The sequence below is a fragment of the Schistocerca gregaria genome, chromosome 5 (genome assembly GCF_023897955.1).
Source record: "Schistocerca gregaria isolate iqSchGreg1 chromosome 5, iqSchGreg1.2, whole genome shotgun sequence".
Lineage (NCBI taxonomy): Eukaryota > Metazoa > Arthropoda > Insecta > Orthoptera > Acrididae > Schistocerca > Schistocerca gregaria.
The window spans coordinates 190035019-190055514 of NC_064924.1; the positions used below are offsets into that span (position 1 = coordinate 190035019).

At 40.9% G+C, this 20496-nt stretch overlaps 1 protein-coding gene across 4 annotated transcripts in view; it reads left to right on the forward strand.

The window, feature by feature from the left end:
- The window catches only part of LOC126272310 (lachesin), an 853630-nt gene that overhangs the window by 774128 nt on the left and 59006 nt on the right, over window positions 1-20496 (forward strand). For all 4 annotated transcript variants that reach the window (XM_049975090.1, XM_049975087.1, XM_049975088.1 and 1 more), the window contains one exon: window positions 14981-15108. In XM_049975090.1, coding sequence (XP_049831047.1) covers window positions 14981-15108 — 128 coding nt within the window. The remainder of the gene's footprint in view (window positions 1-14980; window positions 15109-20496) is intronic.

The following is a 20496-nucleotide window of genomic DNA, read 5'->3' on the forward strand; positions in this document are numbered from 1 at the left end:
TTTGCAGAGTCTTGCTTCCAGTATTAATTTTAGATAAAACGTTGTACCATATTACAACTGATTGTATGAACATTTCAATCTTTAGTTTTGACGTCTATGAACTAGCCATGTTTCTTGCACCACTGTCATACCTGTCACTGATAAAAAAAGAGTATAGTGCATAGTAAATTTTATCCATATTAAAGCGAAGGTGTCTTAAAGGATCAACTCCACTTTCCCATCGCGTGTTTGTAAGAGACTTTAATGTCAGTTAGGTATTAGATTATTAATGAAGCTGACACCGAAAAAAATACGTATATTTCCTGATCTGTAGAAAAAAATTGAGATTGGCAATGAGCTTCTAGCGTCACCATTTACAACCAAACTGAGAGTATGAGCCGCACAGGGAACGCAAAAATCAAGAGGATTCTTCTCCAATTTTTTTTTTTCTGGAGGCCTATATTTTTCCGTCTCATGTTTTTCCCATTATCATACTCTGCCTCGTAAATCTTCTAGTTCAGTACTGGATGATATTATGAAATCTAACAAATAAGTTGTTAACCTTCATCCAGTAGTATCAGTTACAGGTAAAAAGCTAAAAAAAATTTCTTTTAGTTCAGCAAGTTTTGTTGACATGTAAAAATAAACGAACCGTACCATAACCGTAAGTCATTATATGTGTGAAATGTCGGAATGCTCTCTAGAATCACACAATAGCATTACGACTGTTGTAATAGGACAACTACAGTAGTTTTAATTTTTTCAAAAATTAAATTAACTTATTCGTTTTGAATGTTATGGTCAAGATAGTGGGGAACGCGTTGCTGAGCGGTTTGAATTCCTAGAATGTGTTCTGACAGTATATATTCAAAGTTGTACATATATTCAACTAACTTTAAAAATTTTCTGTTATTTAATTCGAATAATTTTTCAGTAGATCCTCGAAAAGCTAACTTTTGACCAGCTAAAAACTCGATAATCTCGATCATCCTCTCCAAAGCGGCCTTCAAACTTCTTTTTCTCGCGATCTCTTCGAGCTTGATTGATAGAGTCTACTGTTTGACCTTTTAGTAAGTTATTTTTTAGATCTAAACATTTTTAAGGAAAGCATATGACCTGAACTCATTTCATGCCTTCCTAATTTTCTTCATAAATACCCCCCCCCCCCCATATTTACAACCAATCTGACCTTTAAACGCAATGATGTTTCTATTAAAAAGCTTACGGTTTTTGAACAAACAAGCCAATCAGGGCGAATAATTTTGTTATTTTGTAGCGTTTTGCTACAACACATATCGTTAAACGACCTGTTACTGCAATCAGCAGGATATATGAATATTTTAATAAGAATTGGCCCATTTTCTGTTTAAAATAATCTTGTTTTATCGGGTATTATTTGTGGCCAGCGAGCAGCATCATTCGCCGTATGTTCAGAAAATCTCGTATCCAGTGGAAGTTAAAAGGTCGCGATTGGTTCATCTGGGGCAGCCGAGGCACTAATGGAGACAATATCTTTTGATGTATGAGTCTTTTCTTTTGAAGTAAATGTCTTTTCTAAAGCAGATGCCTCTTCTGAAGAAGGCATCTCTTGTGACTGTCCAGTTGATGTTATCGACGTCCGTAAAATGCAAAACACTATAAGTCAACAATTTGTGCAAGTAGCCAAACGTCGTGTCTCAGAGGGTCGCCACTTTTAAAAACCGAGAAGATCCAGAAATATGATTGCGTATTTTGTATTTAGTTATTTTCTGGAAATCATCTTAAAGGGTTAATGACGTTATTTTAAGCCCCTAATCAGCATTTTCCCCTGATAACTGTACGTCTTTACAACAAAAATCGAAAATTAAAGTAAAGTAGTTTGCAAAAATGCTTCCCTCGAGTCACATGATGCCTAAGACGAAACTTTTTGAGGCTACCTTTAATTTAGACGCAAACCCGATACACAGTAGTGCTTTCTTTCGGGATTTACGATGTAAAAATTGAGTTACAAATGGTATCCGGGATCACACTGTACAAGTACATATATGACAATTCCGGAATTTTATATAACACTGCAAAGAATGGGAATATATGTATCATACGCTTGCAACTCTTTCGTAGAGATTCAGACGGACGTTTCAGATGTTTGTGTCTGAGAGAATAATTTCGATGAGTAAGTAGACACTTCAGTCAAACTTATAAATCTGTTTAATTCTCAAGTGATAAACGGGGCCCGGGTTCATTTCCTGGCAGGGGATTGGGCTGTTGTGTGTCCTTCATCATCATTTTCATCGCCATTGACTCCCAAGTTGCGGAGTGGCGTCAACTAAAAAGTACTTGCAATACTCCCTCGAATGGGGCCTCCCGGCCAACAGTGCCATATGGTCATTTCATTTCATTTTGTTTTACAGCAAAAGTGTAAAATCTTATCACGCACAGACTTGAGTGTTCACGTTTACATTTGCGAAGTAGTACTTTCCGACCTGCACCGCCAACGCTTTATGTATAAGAAATGGCCTTTTCGACTACATTTGATGAAAATAAAAATTCTAATTGTGTTAGTTCCATGCAGATATAGTAAAGGGAAATGGCACTATGGACCTTCGCTGTATTTTACCTTGAAGCTGGTGCGGTGTTAGATACTCGACAACATTAGCAGGCTACTATTCACGACAGCTTATTCTTTTTACTTAGTGTTGTGTAGACGCAGGAATTACTTTAAATATATTTGTTATGGTACTTATATGAACCGTGACAGAAAGAACCGTAGCTGCGCGTAAGCATCTGTTTTACCTCAGAATTAACTCTCCGCCCATTAAAAAGTGTTATTACAATATATGTTTGGTTAGAATAAGGTTTTTATGTAAACCACATCAACATCATCCGGGAGAGTAGACAACGTTTCGCGCGCTGAGAAACAATCCATACCTCGCAGCACGACAGTCGTGCGATCCAGACGTCCCGTTTGACAAGCGTGCTACCAAATTACCTGGGTGTAGTATTATACTAAATGATTAGCGCTTTGTTAAACTTACTTCGTGACTTACCAAGTCAAGAAAATAAAAATTATGCCTGGGCATATTCGTCCTTTTCGTATTACGATTAGCGCCCTCGTCTACACTTGTTTTAAAATACAAAGTGTTAATGTTTCATTGTGATAAAACATATAAAGGAGTAACACTTATTAATATGGAACATAATTCTCCAAAAAATTTGAGAAGATGATGTTTTCTAGAATGCCGTTTCATCTTAGCAACAATAGTATACTTCGTAAACCACACTTTGGGTGTCAGAAGGGTTGCTCTTCTGAGAATGCCATTTACACTTTCACTCACTAGATTTTACAAGCATTAAATAGTAAAATTTGATCAGGTTGGTGTTTTCAGCCATCTTTCTAAGGCATTTGACTGTTTGAATCACAACGTTCTCCCAGACAAATTGACGTTTTACGGGACTGATGGTATAGTCAACTAATGGATAAAGTCAAATCTAACCAAAAGAATACAGAAAGTTTTACTTACTATTTCAAGCAGGGATATAATTCTGACGGGGGAGAAATCACGTATGGGGTTGCCCAAGATTCAGTCTTAGGTCCACTTCTATGACTCATATATGTAAACGGTCTTTCGTCTAGTATACAACAGGCAGAATTAGTTATTTTTGCAGATGATAGTGATCTTGCAAACAACTCAATCTGATATTCAGAAAAGGCATTCAGAAACAGAAGGAATGGTAAAGGAAGTTCTTATAGTATCATTGACTGGTTTACTGCGAATGGTCTCACCCTCAGTTTTAAAAAAAAAACTCAACATACTCAGTTCTGCACATCTAGAGTTACTACACTAACGATAAGTGTAACACATGATGAGGAAATAATAAATAGAGCGGAAACTTCAAAACTGTTAGGGGTCCATATTGATGAGCATTTAAATTGGAAAAAATAGCGCATTTCGATACTCCTAAAACAACTTAGTTCAGCCGCAGTTATGCATAGAATCACTACAAATCTTTGGGTAGACACATTAGTAATTTGGCATATTTTCCACATTTTCATTCAATATTTTCGTATCTAATAGTGTTTTGTAATAACTCATCTTTAAGAAAAGAATTCTTCATTGCACAAAAACGTGCTGTAAGAATAATGTGTAGTGCCTATCTACGATCATCTTGTAGTTTTACACTAAGTCCTTGCACAAAATTGGCATTCCACCACACGAATTCAGCAAGTTTCTTTCAGTATAAAGTACATAACGAGATACACTCGAACTATGCAGTCCAAATTTCAACAGGTGATTAAAAACGTAGCTGCACACTCTCTCTCTGACAGTGTCGCCTGTGTTTGTTTTCTATTTCAGTGGAGTTCAAGTGGTATGCGTAGATCGCGAAACTGTTTGTCTTTCTGCGCATGACGTCACCATAGGAGCACCGAGGCATTCGAGAAAGACAGGCAAAGGCGCGTACATCACGAACGTAGGCCGAGCTCGATCGTTCATCTCAGCAGACAAACTGCGCTTATACACCTGATAACTCGTAACTTCGTATGTATGTACAAACGAGAAGTGCATCTTCTACTGGAATCCACTATAATAGAATCTTACTGTTATTAGTCCTACAATGATAGGAAGTTCATATGAACACTAATAACTTTCGGGATGTACGGGGGTACAATAAAATTAAAATCTTGCCAACATGATTATCAATTGCATGAGGCACCACATCTTGTACAAAATGATGACTGTTACGCAGAAGAGACTAAATGCTACAAATGAGCTGTTATACCATTCACGTCAACAACTGATTTTAAATTTTGTTGTACGAGTAAAAATCGGTAACACTTTATAATACCAGATTCCAGTAGAAGATGCAATTCTCCTTAAAAGGTACAGGCCCAGCTGCGAGTTAGCTGGTGTAGAAACGGGTTTTGTCTCCTGAGTTAAGGGAGCGAGCTAGCTCAGGCCTACCTTCTTGACGTACCACCTTGTTTGAGAAGCGTGACAAGGAATGTTGTTGTCAGTTATTGGTTTAGCTTCTGTTGTTTTTGCGGTGTTGGGCATTGTCTTAAAATGTTTAGCTGTTGTAGGGGAACATAACTTTACACCAATACCCAAAAACGGTAATAGGAGAAATCCGCTTAATTACAGGCCCATATAACTAACGTCGATTTTCAGTAGGGTTTTGGAACATATACTGTGTTCGAACATTATGAATTGCATTGAAGAAAACGATTTATTGACACACAGTCAGCATGGATTCAGAAAAAATCGTTCTTGTGAAACACAACTAGCTCTTTATGCTCGTGAAGTAATGAGTGTTATCGACAGCGGATGTCAAATAGATTTCCAGAAGGCTGTCGACACCGTTCCTTACAAGTGCTTTCTAACAAAAATGCTTGCCTATGGAATATCGCCTTAGTTGTGCGACTGGATTCGTCGTCTTTTAGAATACTGTTGCGCCGTGTGGGATCCTTACCAGATAGGACTGACTGAGTACATCGAAAAATTTCAAAGAAAGGCAGCACGTTTTGTATTATCGCGAAATATGGGAGAGAGCGTCATAGAAAAGATACAGCATTTGGGATGGATATCATTAAAAGAAAGGCGTTTTTCGTTGCGAAGGAATCTTCTCACGAAATTCCTATCATCAACTTTCTCCTCAGAATTGGGAAAATATTTTTTTAACACCGACTTACATAGACAGGAACGATCAAAAAGATAAAATAAGGGAAATCAGAGCTCGTACGGAAAGATATAGGTGTTCGTTCTACCCGCCCTGTAAGAGATCGGAATAATAGAGAATTGTGAAGTTGATTCGATGATCCCTCTGCCAGGCACTGAAATGTGATTTGCAGAGAATCCATGTAGATGTAGATGTAGATGTGATTTCCTGTCAGAAAGGTCACAGTTAGTAGTAATAGGCGGTGTGTCATCGAGTAAAACAGAAGTAATATCCGGCGTTCCCCAAGGAAGAGTTACAGGCCCTCTGTTGTTCCTGATCTATATTAACGATTTAGGAGACAATCTGAGAATCCCTATTAGATCATTTGGAGATGATGCCGTCATTTACCGTCTTGTAAAGTCATCAGATAACCTAAACGAATTACAAAATTATTTAGGTAAGATATCTGTATGGTGCGAAAAGTGGCAACTGACCATGAATAAAGGAAAGTGTGAAGTTATTCTCATGGGTACTAAATAAAATCCGCTAAATTTCGATTACGCGATAAGTCACAAAAGTCTGAAGGCTCTAAATTCAACTAAATACTTAGGGATTACAATTATAAATAATCTAAATTGGAACTATCACATAGATAATGTTGTGGGTAGAGCAAACCAAAGACTGCGACTGATTGGCAGAACACTTAGAAGGTGCAACAGGTCTACTAAAGAGACTGCTTACACCACGCTTGTCCGCCCTATTCTGGAGTATTGCTGTGCGGTGTGGGATCCGCATCAGGGAGGACTGACGGATGACATCGCAAAATGTCAGAGAAGAGCGGCCCGTTTTGTATTATCGCGAAATAGGGGAGATAGGGCCACAGGCGTGATACGTGAGTTGCAGTGGCAATGTTTAAAACAAAAGCGTTTTTCATTGCGACGGGATCTCCTCATGAAATTTCAATTACCAGTTTTCTCCTCCGATTCCGAAAACATTCTGTTGGCACACACCTACATAGGGAGAAATGATCATCACGATAAAATATTCAGAGGTCGCACAGAAAAAATTGAGTGCTCGTTTTTTCGGCGCGCAGTTCGAGAGTGGAACGGTAGAAAGACAGTTTAGAGATGGTTCATTGAACCCTCTGCCAGACACTTTATTGTGAACAGCAGAGTAATCACGTAGATGTAGATGTGAACATTTGTCGCACAGTAAAAAGGCGAAAAGCACGGACGTAATCTATCATTCGTTCCAGAATGACTCTCACCAGCTGAAAGTCTAGTTTATGCAGTGCTAAAGAAAAAACCGTCTCAATGGTATGTTCGGTACATTTCACAACCAGTGATGAGATTTGTGACCCACAATCAGAACTAATTGTATTTTCGATTATTTCCGAAGGCAGCGGGCTAGAAGTTAAAGTATCATTACTGCATGGTTAACTTACTCTTTGCGATTTGTGTTGGCAACGCCGAGCATGTGTTACGTTAACACTTCTTGTAGCACGTCTCCCCTGTCCGCAACGACAGTGAAGTCATTCCCTTTACTCCGCTACCCAAATACGCGAACCGATTTCTTTTGTGCCACTTGTACTTGTTCTTCGCAAGTTGCAGCTCTGCCGAAAGCTCCATGAGACGTACGAGGGCTGTCCAGAAAGTAAGTTACGATTGATCACGAAATGGAAACCACAGTGAAAATCAGGAATGTTTTATTTGCAACAGTTAGCTACACCTTCAAGCTACTTCTCTACGTAGTCGCCGTTTTGACTTAGACGTTTGTCGTAGCGTTGTACCAACTTTCCAATACCCTCATCATAGAAAACTGCCGCCAGTGTTTTCCGCTGGCCTACAGCTCGTTGTCTGTGCCAAAATGTTGTCTTCATAACCAGCGGTTCATGTGAGCGGAGATGAAACTCAGAGAGAGACAATTACGGGCTGTATTGTGGGTAATCAAACATTTCCAATTGAAAACGATGCAGAAGCATCTTCATTGCCCCTGCAGAATGAGGCTGAGAATTGTCTTGAAGAAGAAACCGCACGACAGTTACGTAATGTTGGCTGCATAGCTTCAGGCGAAATTTCTCACCAGGTCCTCGTACTTGGCGGGAGACACCATTTTCTAGACATACTAGAGACACTGCCCAACACATTTGTGCTAAATTTTATCGAATATTCATAGACGTTTCCATTTTGCGATCAGTCGTAACTTACTTTCTAGACAGCCCTCGTATTTGTAAACAATACGAGTATTGGTGCCTGTATTTTTACAGGTCTCATGCGTGAATGTTTGTTCAATAATTTTCAAGACTGTCGTATTACAAGTGGTATAAAGCGCTCGGCTTGTAACCCCAAGGTGCCTGCGCCTTGAGGCAACCTCTACTAAAGACGGCCCTGTAGAGCTTAGTTGTTTGCTTAACAAGTTGCCATATCTGGCAGCTGATACTAGAAGTTCCGAAATCAGCGTCACGGGGAAAAGATCCTACGAACGATCTGGGGCAAATATCCGCTAGAATATCTTTGCTCCAGAACATTTATCTTTCCTTTCTTCGGTGTTAATACTGAATATACCTTAACTGAAAGGTCACTACTTCACATCGAATTGTCAGAAACAATAAGACCAGCTCTGCTTCATTTGACAGAGATTATGAGGGAAAAACGTCCTCCACGCCGTTGCTTTCGAAAACTTTAATGTAGGTTAAGAAGCTAATAGAAAATAGATCTTCCCTCAGAAAGGTAGCTAAAAGGCTTGGATGTAATGAAATGATCTCTTACGTAAAAGACTTAAAGCATCCCATAGAGTGGCATCATTAGGGTGTTTTAAGAGAATATTTTTTTCACACAGAGGAAACATGTTTGGTGAAACACTGTATCAATCTAGATTCTACGATCTGTGGCCTTTCGACATTAGCTTATCGCTGAGACAATCGGAGAAAATCAATGTCGGAAGGTAAATGCGGTTCAATAACTCACAAATGAAACTTTTTTTGATCAACTTGGAAATTTTACTATCTAACTATAACTTGCCACCCCCATCGAGTATCCAGTGAGGATGAAACTAGCATACAGAGTGTAATGGGTAAACTACTAATAATCATACTCCTACAATGTGTTTCCTTGTTTTAAAGTATTTTATATTTAAATTAGTGAAATGCTATGCTCATATTTTGATGTTTAGCACGATAATGATGATAGAGTCAATGATGATGATGATGATATAGATGATAGTGATGAATTTGCTATAGTAAAGCATTATACAAGTTAATAATGGCATTACTTGACAAATGCTGTACTTCTCCTTTACTCTGATACGTTGATAATAATTTATTTTGATGTGGTATTTCAACCCATAGTCATAGGATGTTTACCACAGACCTGGGACAAAGATCTATTTCCTTCAGATGTAACATTTTGTTAAATATAAATTTTATACATAATACAATCAATCTTCAACTTATGGTATCGTGTAAAGTAGATCCTAGGCGCATTGTGCACAATTTTCATTCTCATATAACCAGAAAACCAGGAGGGAGAAACAGAAAAGTGTTATGTGCGCACCTTTGCCTCCCGCCTACCATATATCTAGAAAACGCAATACGGAACAAAACTTTAGATCAACCTACAAGGAAACAAAGTATGTTGATAATCAACGAAATTAAATGTACAAGTTTTTCAGGGTTCTATAATTTTTTAGGTATGAAGTAACGGATCTGAAATTTTTTTCCGGTTTCTTTCGTTAAAAAAAATTTCTTAGGCGCTAACTAAAGTTAGGAATACATTTCTGAGCTACTTCTTGACAGGGTAGAGATGTACAATGGGTATGAATCTATTTGCTCGCTACATTGGTACTTGTCTGTCAGTTGCCAAATGTTGTGAATCAGTCTATAATGGACGAAGGCATACACAACAATTACATTCTAGTATCTTTATTTGCGAAAAAAGTAAAAACTCTTTAATCTATACTCCGAGGCATTGCTTATTTCGTCAGATATACTCAGCTCTAGAACGAGCGATACAGAGGTTCACCCGAAAAGAAAAGAAACCTTAATGTGACTCACAATTTTTTTCGAAAGAATTCAGCATGTCATCAAAAAGTTAAAGTCTGGCCCCTCAATACTTGTCTAGGTTGAATACCAGCACTAAAAGGGCGTTAAAAAATGAATCCTCAACCCATTGGGCATATAGAAATCATTACAATGGGAATTAACGCTAACATTTTAAATTCCGGCTTAATTTCCTCATGTGTTATCTTAATACATCGTCTGCCCATGCCAATCTACATGAAACATGTAACAATGAAAGAGTTTTAGCAACAAGATGGGTTCAGTGGGCAGACCTCTTATCCAATATTCGCTGTACGAGTATTTTAGTATGAAACGTTTCAGTTCCTACACGTATCACAGATGAGGTGAGGAGAAACAGGAATTTCAACCGTGGGTCTGCAAACGCCAAGTAACTGACTCTTCCACAACGCCGCCGTTTTACTCACGTAATTATCGTAGAACGTAATTTCGAATCTCCCGAACCTTTATCACTGACATTTCCCACGAACTGTGCCGCCCAGCCAGTCGTTGAACCTAGTGCGACTGAGAGAGAATTATTGAAAGGCAATGGACGTCAATAACTGTTCTCTTTGTCTTTGAAGTGCACTCAGTAGCTTCCGCTACGGAACCCATTAAAGACATTCAACGGTACTACGAAGTTTCTGCCGACAGTACTGGGTATTCCCACATTACTGTGCCCCTCTGCTGAAAGTCGATAACACAATGGCGAGGACTGCACTTTGCTCTCTGTTGCGCTCTCAGTTCTTGCCTGAATCATAACGTAATTCTGTACATCAGTGTTTACCAGCCTGTGTGGGTCGCGACCCCCCGGGGGTCGCAAGGCCTTGCTCAGGGGGTCGCGGTCACAGGAGAAAACAGTTACAGCATGGCTGGTAATGCATGTTTCATGCGATCATCTGCTATGGTATAAATGTGACATGGAAGTGATCCGGTACTTATATACACTCCTGGAAATTGAAATAAGAACACCGTGAATTCATTGTCCCAGGAAGGGGAAACTTTATTGACACATTCCTGGGGTCAGATACATCACATGATCACACTGACAGAACCACAGGCACATAGACACAGGCAACAGAGCATGCACAATGTCGGCACTAGTACAGTGTATATCCACCTTTCGCAGCAATGCAGGCTGCTATTCTCCCATGGAGACGATCGTAGAGATGCTGGATGTAGTCCTGTGGAACGGCTTGCCATGCCATTTCCACCTGGCGCCTCAGTTGGACCAGCGTTCGTGCTGGACGTGCAGACCGCGTGAGACGACGCGCTTCATCCAGTCCCAAACATGCTCAATGGGGGACAGATCCGGAGATCTTGCTGGCCAGGGTAGTTGAATTACACCTTCTAGAGCACGTTGGGTGGCACGGGATACATGCGGACATGCATTATCCTGTTGGAACTGCACGTTCCCTTGCCGGTCTAGGAATGGTAGAACGATGGGTTCTATGACGGTTTGGATGTACCGTGCACTATTCAGTGTCCCCTCGACGATCACCAGAGGTGTACGGCCAGTGTAGGAGATCGCTCCCCACACCATGATGCCGGGTGTTGGTCCTGTGTGCCTCGGTCGTATGCAGTCCTGATAGTGGCGCTCACCTGCACGGCGCCAAACACGCATACGACCATCATTGGCACCAAGGCAGAAGCGACTCTCATCGATGAAGACGACACGTCTCGATTCGTCCCTCCATTCACGCCTGTCGCGACACCACTGGAGGCGGGCTGCACGATGTTGGGGCGTGAGCGGAAGACGGCCTAACGGTGTGCGGGACCGTAGCCCAGCTTCATGGAGACGGTTGCGAATGGTCCTCGCCGATATCCCAGGAGCAACAGTGTCCCTAATTTTCTGGGAAGTGGCGGTGCGGTCCCCTACGACACTGCGTAGGATCCTACGGTCTTGGCGTGCATCCGTGCGTCGCTGCGGTCCGGTCCCAGGTCGACGGGCACGTTCACCTTCCGCCGACCACTGGCGACAACATCGATGTACTGTGGAGACCTCACGCCCCACGTGTTGAGCAATTCGGCGTTACGTCCACCCGGCCTCCCGCATGCCCACTATACGCCCTCGCTCAAAGTCCGTCAACTGCACATACGGTTCACGTCCACGCTGTCGCGGCATGCTACCAGTGTTAAAGACTGCGATGGAGCTCCGTATTCCACGGCAAACTGGCTGACACTGACGGCGGCGGTGCACAAATGCTGCGCAGCTAGCGCCATTCGACGGCCAACACCGCGGTTCCTGGTGTGTCCGCTGTGCCGTGCGTGTGATCATTGCTTGTACAGCCCTCTCGCAGTGTCCGGAGCAAGTATGGTGGGTCTGACACACCAGTGTCAATGTGTTCTTTTTTCCATTTCCAGGAGTGTATAATGATGAATACGAATTTAATTTAAACCTGTTGAAGAGTTCAAATACGCAAACACTTGCAGCAGTGAGAAGCAACACGAGGCCTATCGATCTCTTCCCACTTTTGCGGAACGGAACAAGGGTGGCAGGTGTCACTAAGTCTTATACAGGCAGTATTTTGTAGGGAGAGGCAAAAGACAACATCAACTTTCGGTCTGGAACAGCGGTGCAGTAGTAGCGTCTTGTGTATTATGGACTTCTTAGTTTACGTACCAACTATCTGTTGTGATAAAAATATCACACGGAACGAGAACAATTTATGAAAGCGCATTTAGAAGATGCTCTCGTTCAGACGTCGTATAAAATTGCTGCAGCAACAAGCACACAACTCACGTGCAAGATTTGGCACCACGGTTACTAGAATGCATTTCAGTAACAAGCTTCGAACCAAACAACTGATCGCTAGGATTGGCAGCTGTGAGACATGGCACGAAGTACAGCAATTTATACAGAGCGGATCTAGGATGCCGTACAATTGACGTTTGTTGACTTTGTCAACAACCGTCATTCAGTTCCACTTTTCTGAAGTCATTTCCAGGCCTCACCCTAGCTGAACCAATACTTTTTACATTACATGCATTACCAAGGAAGGGGGTTACTTTATGCCCACCATAAAAAAAGTTAAAATTCGTTGATTGTTGTTGACTTATATTACCAAGATAATTTTTAAATAGGTGTAAACAGACTCCAGTTATACCTTTCAATGCACTCTTAACAACATCAACGCAATATCAATAACTACTTGGTTCGAATGGCTCTGAGCACTATGGGACTAAACTTCTAAGGTCATCAGTCCCCTTGAACTTAGAACTACTTAAACCTAACTAACCTAAGGACATCACACACATCCATGCCCGAGGCAGGATTCGAACCTGCGACCGTAGCGGTCACGCGGTTCCAGATTGTAGCGCCTAGAACCGCACGGCCACCCGGCAGGCTAAACGTGTACTACTAATGAGGACAGGGTAATATACAGGATAATCTAAAATGCCCCTTACAAACCTCTAGCACTTCTGGAGAGGACTGATTAAATAATATTTCCAATAGGAAGCCATGCTAGGAAAAGTATCGTTTCCTTGCTGCAACAATTTTAATACATGTCGGCATCACCACAAATTTTACAAGTAGTACGTCACCTGTTTTACAATTCCACTTATTAATAATCAAAGAAACAAAAAAGAAACTTTATCTGTTTTCACAAATACTCTTGTATACTGTTAAACTTAAACTGTTTTTGTCCTTTTCAAAGGCGGGTTAGTATTCTGATCGACTACAAGTAATGTTCGATGTGGCAACCACCAAGTTCGATAAACACTGTACCTACGAATAATGTTGTGGTACACACCCTCTTTCACAGCTGGTGTCTCTGCAATCTACCCTGCAGCGACCATAACTCGTGCCATCAGATTTTTTCTGTCTCTACAGGAGCGTCATAGACCATACTTCATTCGACCCCCAAGGAAACAGGTCAATTGGAGTAAAATCCAATGATCGTGGAGACCACACGGCTGGACCACCTCTGCCTAGCCATCTGTGTCCGAATCAATGGTCTGAATGTTCCCGAACATGACGTCAAAAGTGAGCGGATGCGCCATCACGCTGGAACTACATGTCTTGACGGATAACCAGTGCCACAGTATCCAACAACACGCCCAATACTTGCTCTAGACAGGTGAAGTAGATGGGAGTCACTGGCTTGGGTGGAGGCATGTACAGTTCCATCACATGACCATACAAAGTTCCTGTCCAGTCTTTTGTACCAAATCATTATTGAGATGCGTGGACATGCGTGGCATGTGGGTTTACGTCTGCCCAGATATCACTTTTTCAAGAACTGAAAACACAACTCCTAGTACATTTACATTCATCTGCGAAGAGAAAGCGCCATAGAAATAGTTAGGGCTCACTGATGCAGCGGCGCAAGAGCTACGTAGAAACTCAACGCATCGTGGCAGATGGGCTGGCATTAGTGACTGTACCCTTTGGAGGTGGTGTGGAGGTAGTTGTTGGTCGTGCAGAACATACCAGACAGTGCTGGGAGCCACATCCATTGCACGCACAAATGCTCGTGTACTCTTTGACAGATTCTCTCCAACACGATGCAGAACCACCTCGTTCTGTTCGAGTGTGCTCCTTCTCCATGGAGCACAACAGTCTCGCCTTCAGAGGATGAAGCTATCCCTTTCTCGAAGCCGTTGCTGATTATGGCGAAAAGGGTATGCGATGGAGTCGGGCGGTGCTGATCAGGCTCTGAGCACTATGCGACTTCACATCTGAGGTAGCGACCGTAGCAGACGAGTGGTTCCGGACTGAAGATCCTAGAACCGCTCGGCCACAGCGGTCGGCCTACAAGTCTGCATGGGGAATGTTAGAGCAATCTGTATAAACACAAAAAAAAAATTAAACGAAGTTGATTTCGTTAATTGCTGTTGTCTTTTATACACAATATACCTTTTAAAGAAATACTGAAGTCTAAACGAGGTGCTGAATCAGGAAATATTGAGTATGAGATTCATTTCCGAATGTGACATCTACTATTAAGACCTCAATTTTTCGGTTACATGTAACTGAAAAATTTAAAACATTTATGGAATCTGGTAGGAGAATGCATTAATACCAGTAAGCTTTTTCATAAATAAGAAAGTAATGTTACTGATTAGATTATACTATTTTCAAATGGTGGGCGCAAAATACCCTCAGCACCCCCCTCCCCAGACAACGGGAACCCACAAACCAAAGCTATCTCAAACGCCACGACAGACGCTCTTTCGGAGAACACCGCTCACGCCCTAATTCTTTCTGAAAACAAAGGAGGAGCTTTGAGGGCGCGAAGAACAACACGGGATTCAACAGGTGGTGGAGGCGTGGTGTGGTGTTGTCCCACCTGTTCCGTGTGTCTGCAGGGAGGCCGGGTCCAGCCCAATACCGCAGCTCACCCTTCGGCCGTTCCTGGGACAGCTACAACCTCACCTGGCAGGTCGAGAGCTACCCGCCGCTGGAGGAGGTGCGAGTGCTCTACCGTCGCCTCATGGTAAGTCATAAGTTTCTTGAACCAACTCTCTGCAAATGTCACGTACGTGAAATAATGCCTAGCAAACCACCAGCTGTACCAACACACCTTTATTTCTCTACCGGTTTCCGTTCACAAAATCATCTTCACTGGCCGGAAAGCTTTGGCACTGGTGATTTACAGCTACTTATCAGTGCAATGGACCCCACTATAATCTTGCCTCGCATAATATTTGCTAATCATTACAGCGACTTACGTCAGAAGATCGCTATCACATATTTGAAATTTGGTCCTCAGTTTTGTCATTTGGCTTGTAACGTCCCATTAGAAAAATTATAAGTGACTGTGCTGATAAACCTCTTACATTATTAGATTTTCAAACAACTGAGCCAAACTGAACGTACTCAGACATTTCTCTCTTTACTTATTCTGATCATCACTAAACTGACACACAATATTTTTTTTTTAGCGCACCGCAATCTGACTTTCAATAATCCCTACAAAGGAATGGACCTGACTAACATTAACCTATACCTTTCATGAATCACTTACCTCACAAAAATCTTCGTTACTCGAACTACTGCAATACAGCGAGCGCCAATACTGCCAGCTTTTTTTGAAAGATTCTAACTACGGAAGGCACTAACTACTGATAAGCATAGTTAGCAAATGAAAGATTTTGATAGAGAACAAACAATGTCTTTACCTTAATAGCGTTCAAAAGTCATAATATATATATCAGTTCATGGCATCCAGCCTTACAAATTTCCTTTTTCTGACGGACACACGTCCATGTCGTCCGCTCTCAAACCTCTGCCATCTCTCTCCCCACATCCACGACTGCGCAACACTAGGCGCCGTTCACATCCAACTGCCCAACACTACACAAGCGAATATTCCAACAATGAGTCCAACCAGCCACAGACTGCACACAGCACAGTCAGTGATTTTCATACAGAGCGCTACGTGGCGTTACCAACATAAAAACCTAAACAGCCTACTTACAGGCTCTAGGTCTCCACCATAAGTTCGCGTAATCCCTGAAAATTTAAAACTGTCTTCTTGCTCCATCACCTTGTTTCGTATTCCTGAAACCAGTAGTGCTTGTTGCATCAGAAAGAATCATATTTACATGAATTTTGGGCGTGAAGTAAACCTTCAGGATCAGAAACACAAAATATTGACACATGTAACACTTCTCCTACTAAAACGTGATAATCGTCCAAGGGTCATTTTTCTGTTTAGCTTGACCCTGCTCAAAACCTACTTAATGACGACTTTAAATCATTTTTTTGAAAGAACACCATCTGGCTGCAATATGTATTTTCCATTCTCTAAGAGCTAGGGAGCGCCACGCCCCCCTTGCCCCCAGGTATATGAGACTTGGCTTCATAAATATGTACCTTTAATCGCAGATTTCCTGGGTGTTCTCTTTCCATTGCAAATGACATTAGAGAAATTTACGTTTCGGGAAGTTCCAAGAACTGGTAAAACACACACACACACACACACATACACACACGCGGTCGCGACTGATTTAGTCTCATCTCAGATACGGTGGTACTTAGCTGTTCGTAGAACTGCGGTAATTGTTTCTCGACAGTGTTGTGTAGGTTGATTGCATTGCACAAATGGAATCATTTCACAACAGCAAGACGCGCCAGTCGTCGAAAAATATGGTGACAATTACATATTTGCAATGCATTCAATATTCAAAAATAAATTGTTAAAATTTCCTTTTTTGTCGTGAAAAAGGGGTCATTGTAGACTGTAACAGCCGTTGTAGCATCAGTCAATTAGTGGCGGCCTCAAATTAACACCGAACTCATGTATTATGCACGGCAGGACAAAGCTTGTTCCTCTCTGTGGCAGCCAGCAACTTTTCTGCAGCTGTTATCTCTCACAGCTGTTCTTTGTTATGCGAACTGCCGACGTTAAGTCGATAGTTCAAGGCGTTAACCAACACCAGTCGATAATTCACAGAAAACTAATACTAAAGTGACTGCATAAACATATGACTGTGCACAAATCTCAGACACTTACGTCGCGCTTGCGTGTTAAAAGTGATTGCATCAAGGGTCTCAAAAATATTTGTTACAGATAGAAAACAATGAATTTGATAGTATGTTACTAACCGTTGGAGCGAAGCTGCTGCTCAGTAAACGGAGAGGTACTGCAACCACAATTCACCCACTGCTAATCACTCAAAAAAATGTTCACATGTGTGTGAAATCTTATGAGAATAACTGCTAAGGTCGTCCCTAAGCTTACACACGACTTAATCTAAATTATCCTAAGTACGAACACACACACCCATGCCCGAGAGAGGCCACGAAGCTCCGCCGGGACCAGCCGCACAGTCCATGACTGCACCGCTTTAGACCGCTCAGGCTAATCACTCCTCTCACATACTGCAACGGAAGTGTTTCAATCGCCATCTGTTATTTACAATGAGCGAAGTAACATAACGATTTTAACCTAATACGCAGGAAAGCTTATAGTTAACACTCATGATAGTACTTGACACTGGATAGTACGGTGCAAATTTAATCTTGGCTTGCCGCCATAATTTAAGTATTTTATGTTCATCATTTCACCTGCAAGAGTCTATAATTGTTCTAGTTGAGTGGCCGGAAACTGGAAAAACTGAATATTTATCGAAGAGGTCATCCATCTTTGCTTAGACTGAAAGACAGAAAAAATCGCTCGTATACGATAGATCCTCACGGTTATGATCAGACTAATATCCCCCCAACAATTAAAAGAACATCTATGCCGTTCTTAACTGTGATGCAAACAGCGAAACGCGTTCACTCCTAAGTTGGCCACTCTTGGGACTGGCTCCCTCACAAAACCACTCTTCTGAAAATTACACACAAGAAATCGACAGTTTATTATTATCAAATAGTATGTAAGTAAATGAAGACTGGTTATTCATAGTTTTATAATAATACAATACGATAACTGAGCGCTGGGGAAGTATAGGTGTATTATCACGTAGTCTGTTATTAAATTAAGAATGATTATTCATAGATTTATATCAATATAGTACGATAACTGTCAAACTACAGGTAGTGGGTGAGACGGTGGCCGTAACCTGTTAGGAGCTGCACCAAGTCACTTGAAGTATTGTAGCAAAACCATGGGAACACAAAGCAAGACGCCGGATGTAGAATTCATTAGACCTAATAATAACGGTGTCTAACATCCAATCAGAGCATCAACAATGACTGGTGAACGGTTGGTCGACGTTCGGTACATTATCGGTAGTCAGATACTGAAAAACAAAAACATTACAGATTTTTCCAGCTTTCATGTATATATTTATTAATCTCAAGAGCGGTTACGTGTTTACATTAAAAGTGTGAACGTGAATAAGTAAGAAATAGCTTAAGTGCCATACATAACATTTTGGTTGTTTTTTTAGGATGATATAATCATCCAACTGTGTGAAAATGTGTTTAGCTTGAATACGGGCCTGTAGACAATAAAGGTGACAACGGTGTTAGTTTTTTCACTGGTAGTGGTTGCGGGAAATTTTCGGATCGTAAATGCAATCAGCATCTACAAGTCATCATGAGTGTGTAATTCATACTTAGTTTTTATGCCACCTCTGAAAGGGAATGGAATGTCACTTTGGAACGAAATTGCGTTTCTAAAATTAACTATGTTGAGGTAAATCTCTCTGATACATTGTATGTATTGTTGTTAAACTTTCACCAAATCTACAACAAAAATCAGAGTATTCTTAGAGGTTTGTTATCTCAAATATATATATATATATATATATATATATATATATATATATATATATATATATATATATATATATATATATATATATATATATATCATTTTTGGTACATGGCTGGAGCACTGGTACACAATGAAGTACTCCGCCTCAGTGGCGTAACGCGCAGATTGTTTCTCCTCCCTCTCTGTCTCCTTCGTCTTTTCATCAGTCTTCTGACAAGTATAATGCGGACCGACACTTCAGTGTCTTTATTCCTTTACAGTCTTTACCCCCTGCAGCTCCGTCAACTAGCATGGAAGTACCTAATGTCTTAAAAGATGTCTTACCATTCTGTTCCTCCTTCTTGTCAGTGTTTTCCATATATTCTTGCAGAGAACCTCTACTTTTTAGGTCATCCTTGCTCCTTCCGTCATGGATTATTTTGCTGCCTAGGAAACAAAATTAATTACTTCGTCTACTTCGTGATCACTAACCGTGATGATAAGTTTCTTGCTATTCTAAATTTTGCTACCTCTTCTTACTTTCGTTTTTCTTCGGTTTACTTTCGGTCCGTAATCTGTACTGAACAGCAATTCATTGCATTCAAAAGATCTCGTAATTCTTCTTCATTTTCGCTGATGATAGTAATGTCATCAGTTAATATTATCATTGATATCCTTTATCTTGAATCTAAATTCCACTACTGAACATTTCTTTTATTTTCGTCACTATTTCTTTTATGTATAGATTGAAAAGTAGAGGAGAAAGACGACACCCCTATCTTATACCCTTTTCAATCCGGGCATTCCGTTCTTGGTGTTCCTTTCTTATTGTTCCGTCTTGGCTCTTGTGCATATTGTAGATTACCTTTCTTTCCCTATTTCTTTCTCGTGTTTGTCGCAGAATCTCGAACATTTTATGCCAGTTTACTTCGTCGAACGCTTTTTCCGGGTCGACAGTCCAATGAACGTGTCTTGCTGTTTCTTTAGTATTGTTTCCATTATCAACCCCTCTGGTGCCTTTACTTTTCCTAAAGTGAAACTGATCGTCATCTAACACAAACTCAGTTTTCTTTTGCATCAGGATGATGTATATTATTTTTGTTAGCAACTTGGATGCAGGAACACTGACTAAATTTTCAATTACCAAGATCGCTGAAATTATTTACTCATATAGATGACCGGTTTCAGCAATTCTCTGTTGTTATCTTCCCATCTGTGTTTACATTACTACATAACCTTCTCCTTTAGTATATTAAGTGGCACAATACATTGCATGTCCATGCTGATATCATGAGCTGCACTTGAAGTCTTCCTGCCAGTTTTAAAATAATAGCTATGTACACACATATTATTGCACCGATTACAAGTTCTCACATTCATCACCTCTTTACTGTAAAGTGGTGATGAGTGAGCATTTGTAATCGGTGCAATAATACGTGTGTACATAGCTGTTCCATCAAAATTGACAAGCTGATTTCTAGAACAACTCACGATACCGACATGGAGATGCATTGTGCAGCACCACTTCCTATGAAGATGATAAAGTTTGGTTTTGTTGGGCTTTCAACTGTGCGGTCATCAGCGCCCATACAAAGTCCCAATTTTTCACACAGTCCCATTTCTTTTATCAGACCAATATAGCCACTGTCACGAATGATGATGATGAGGACAACA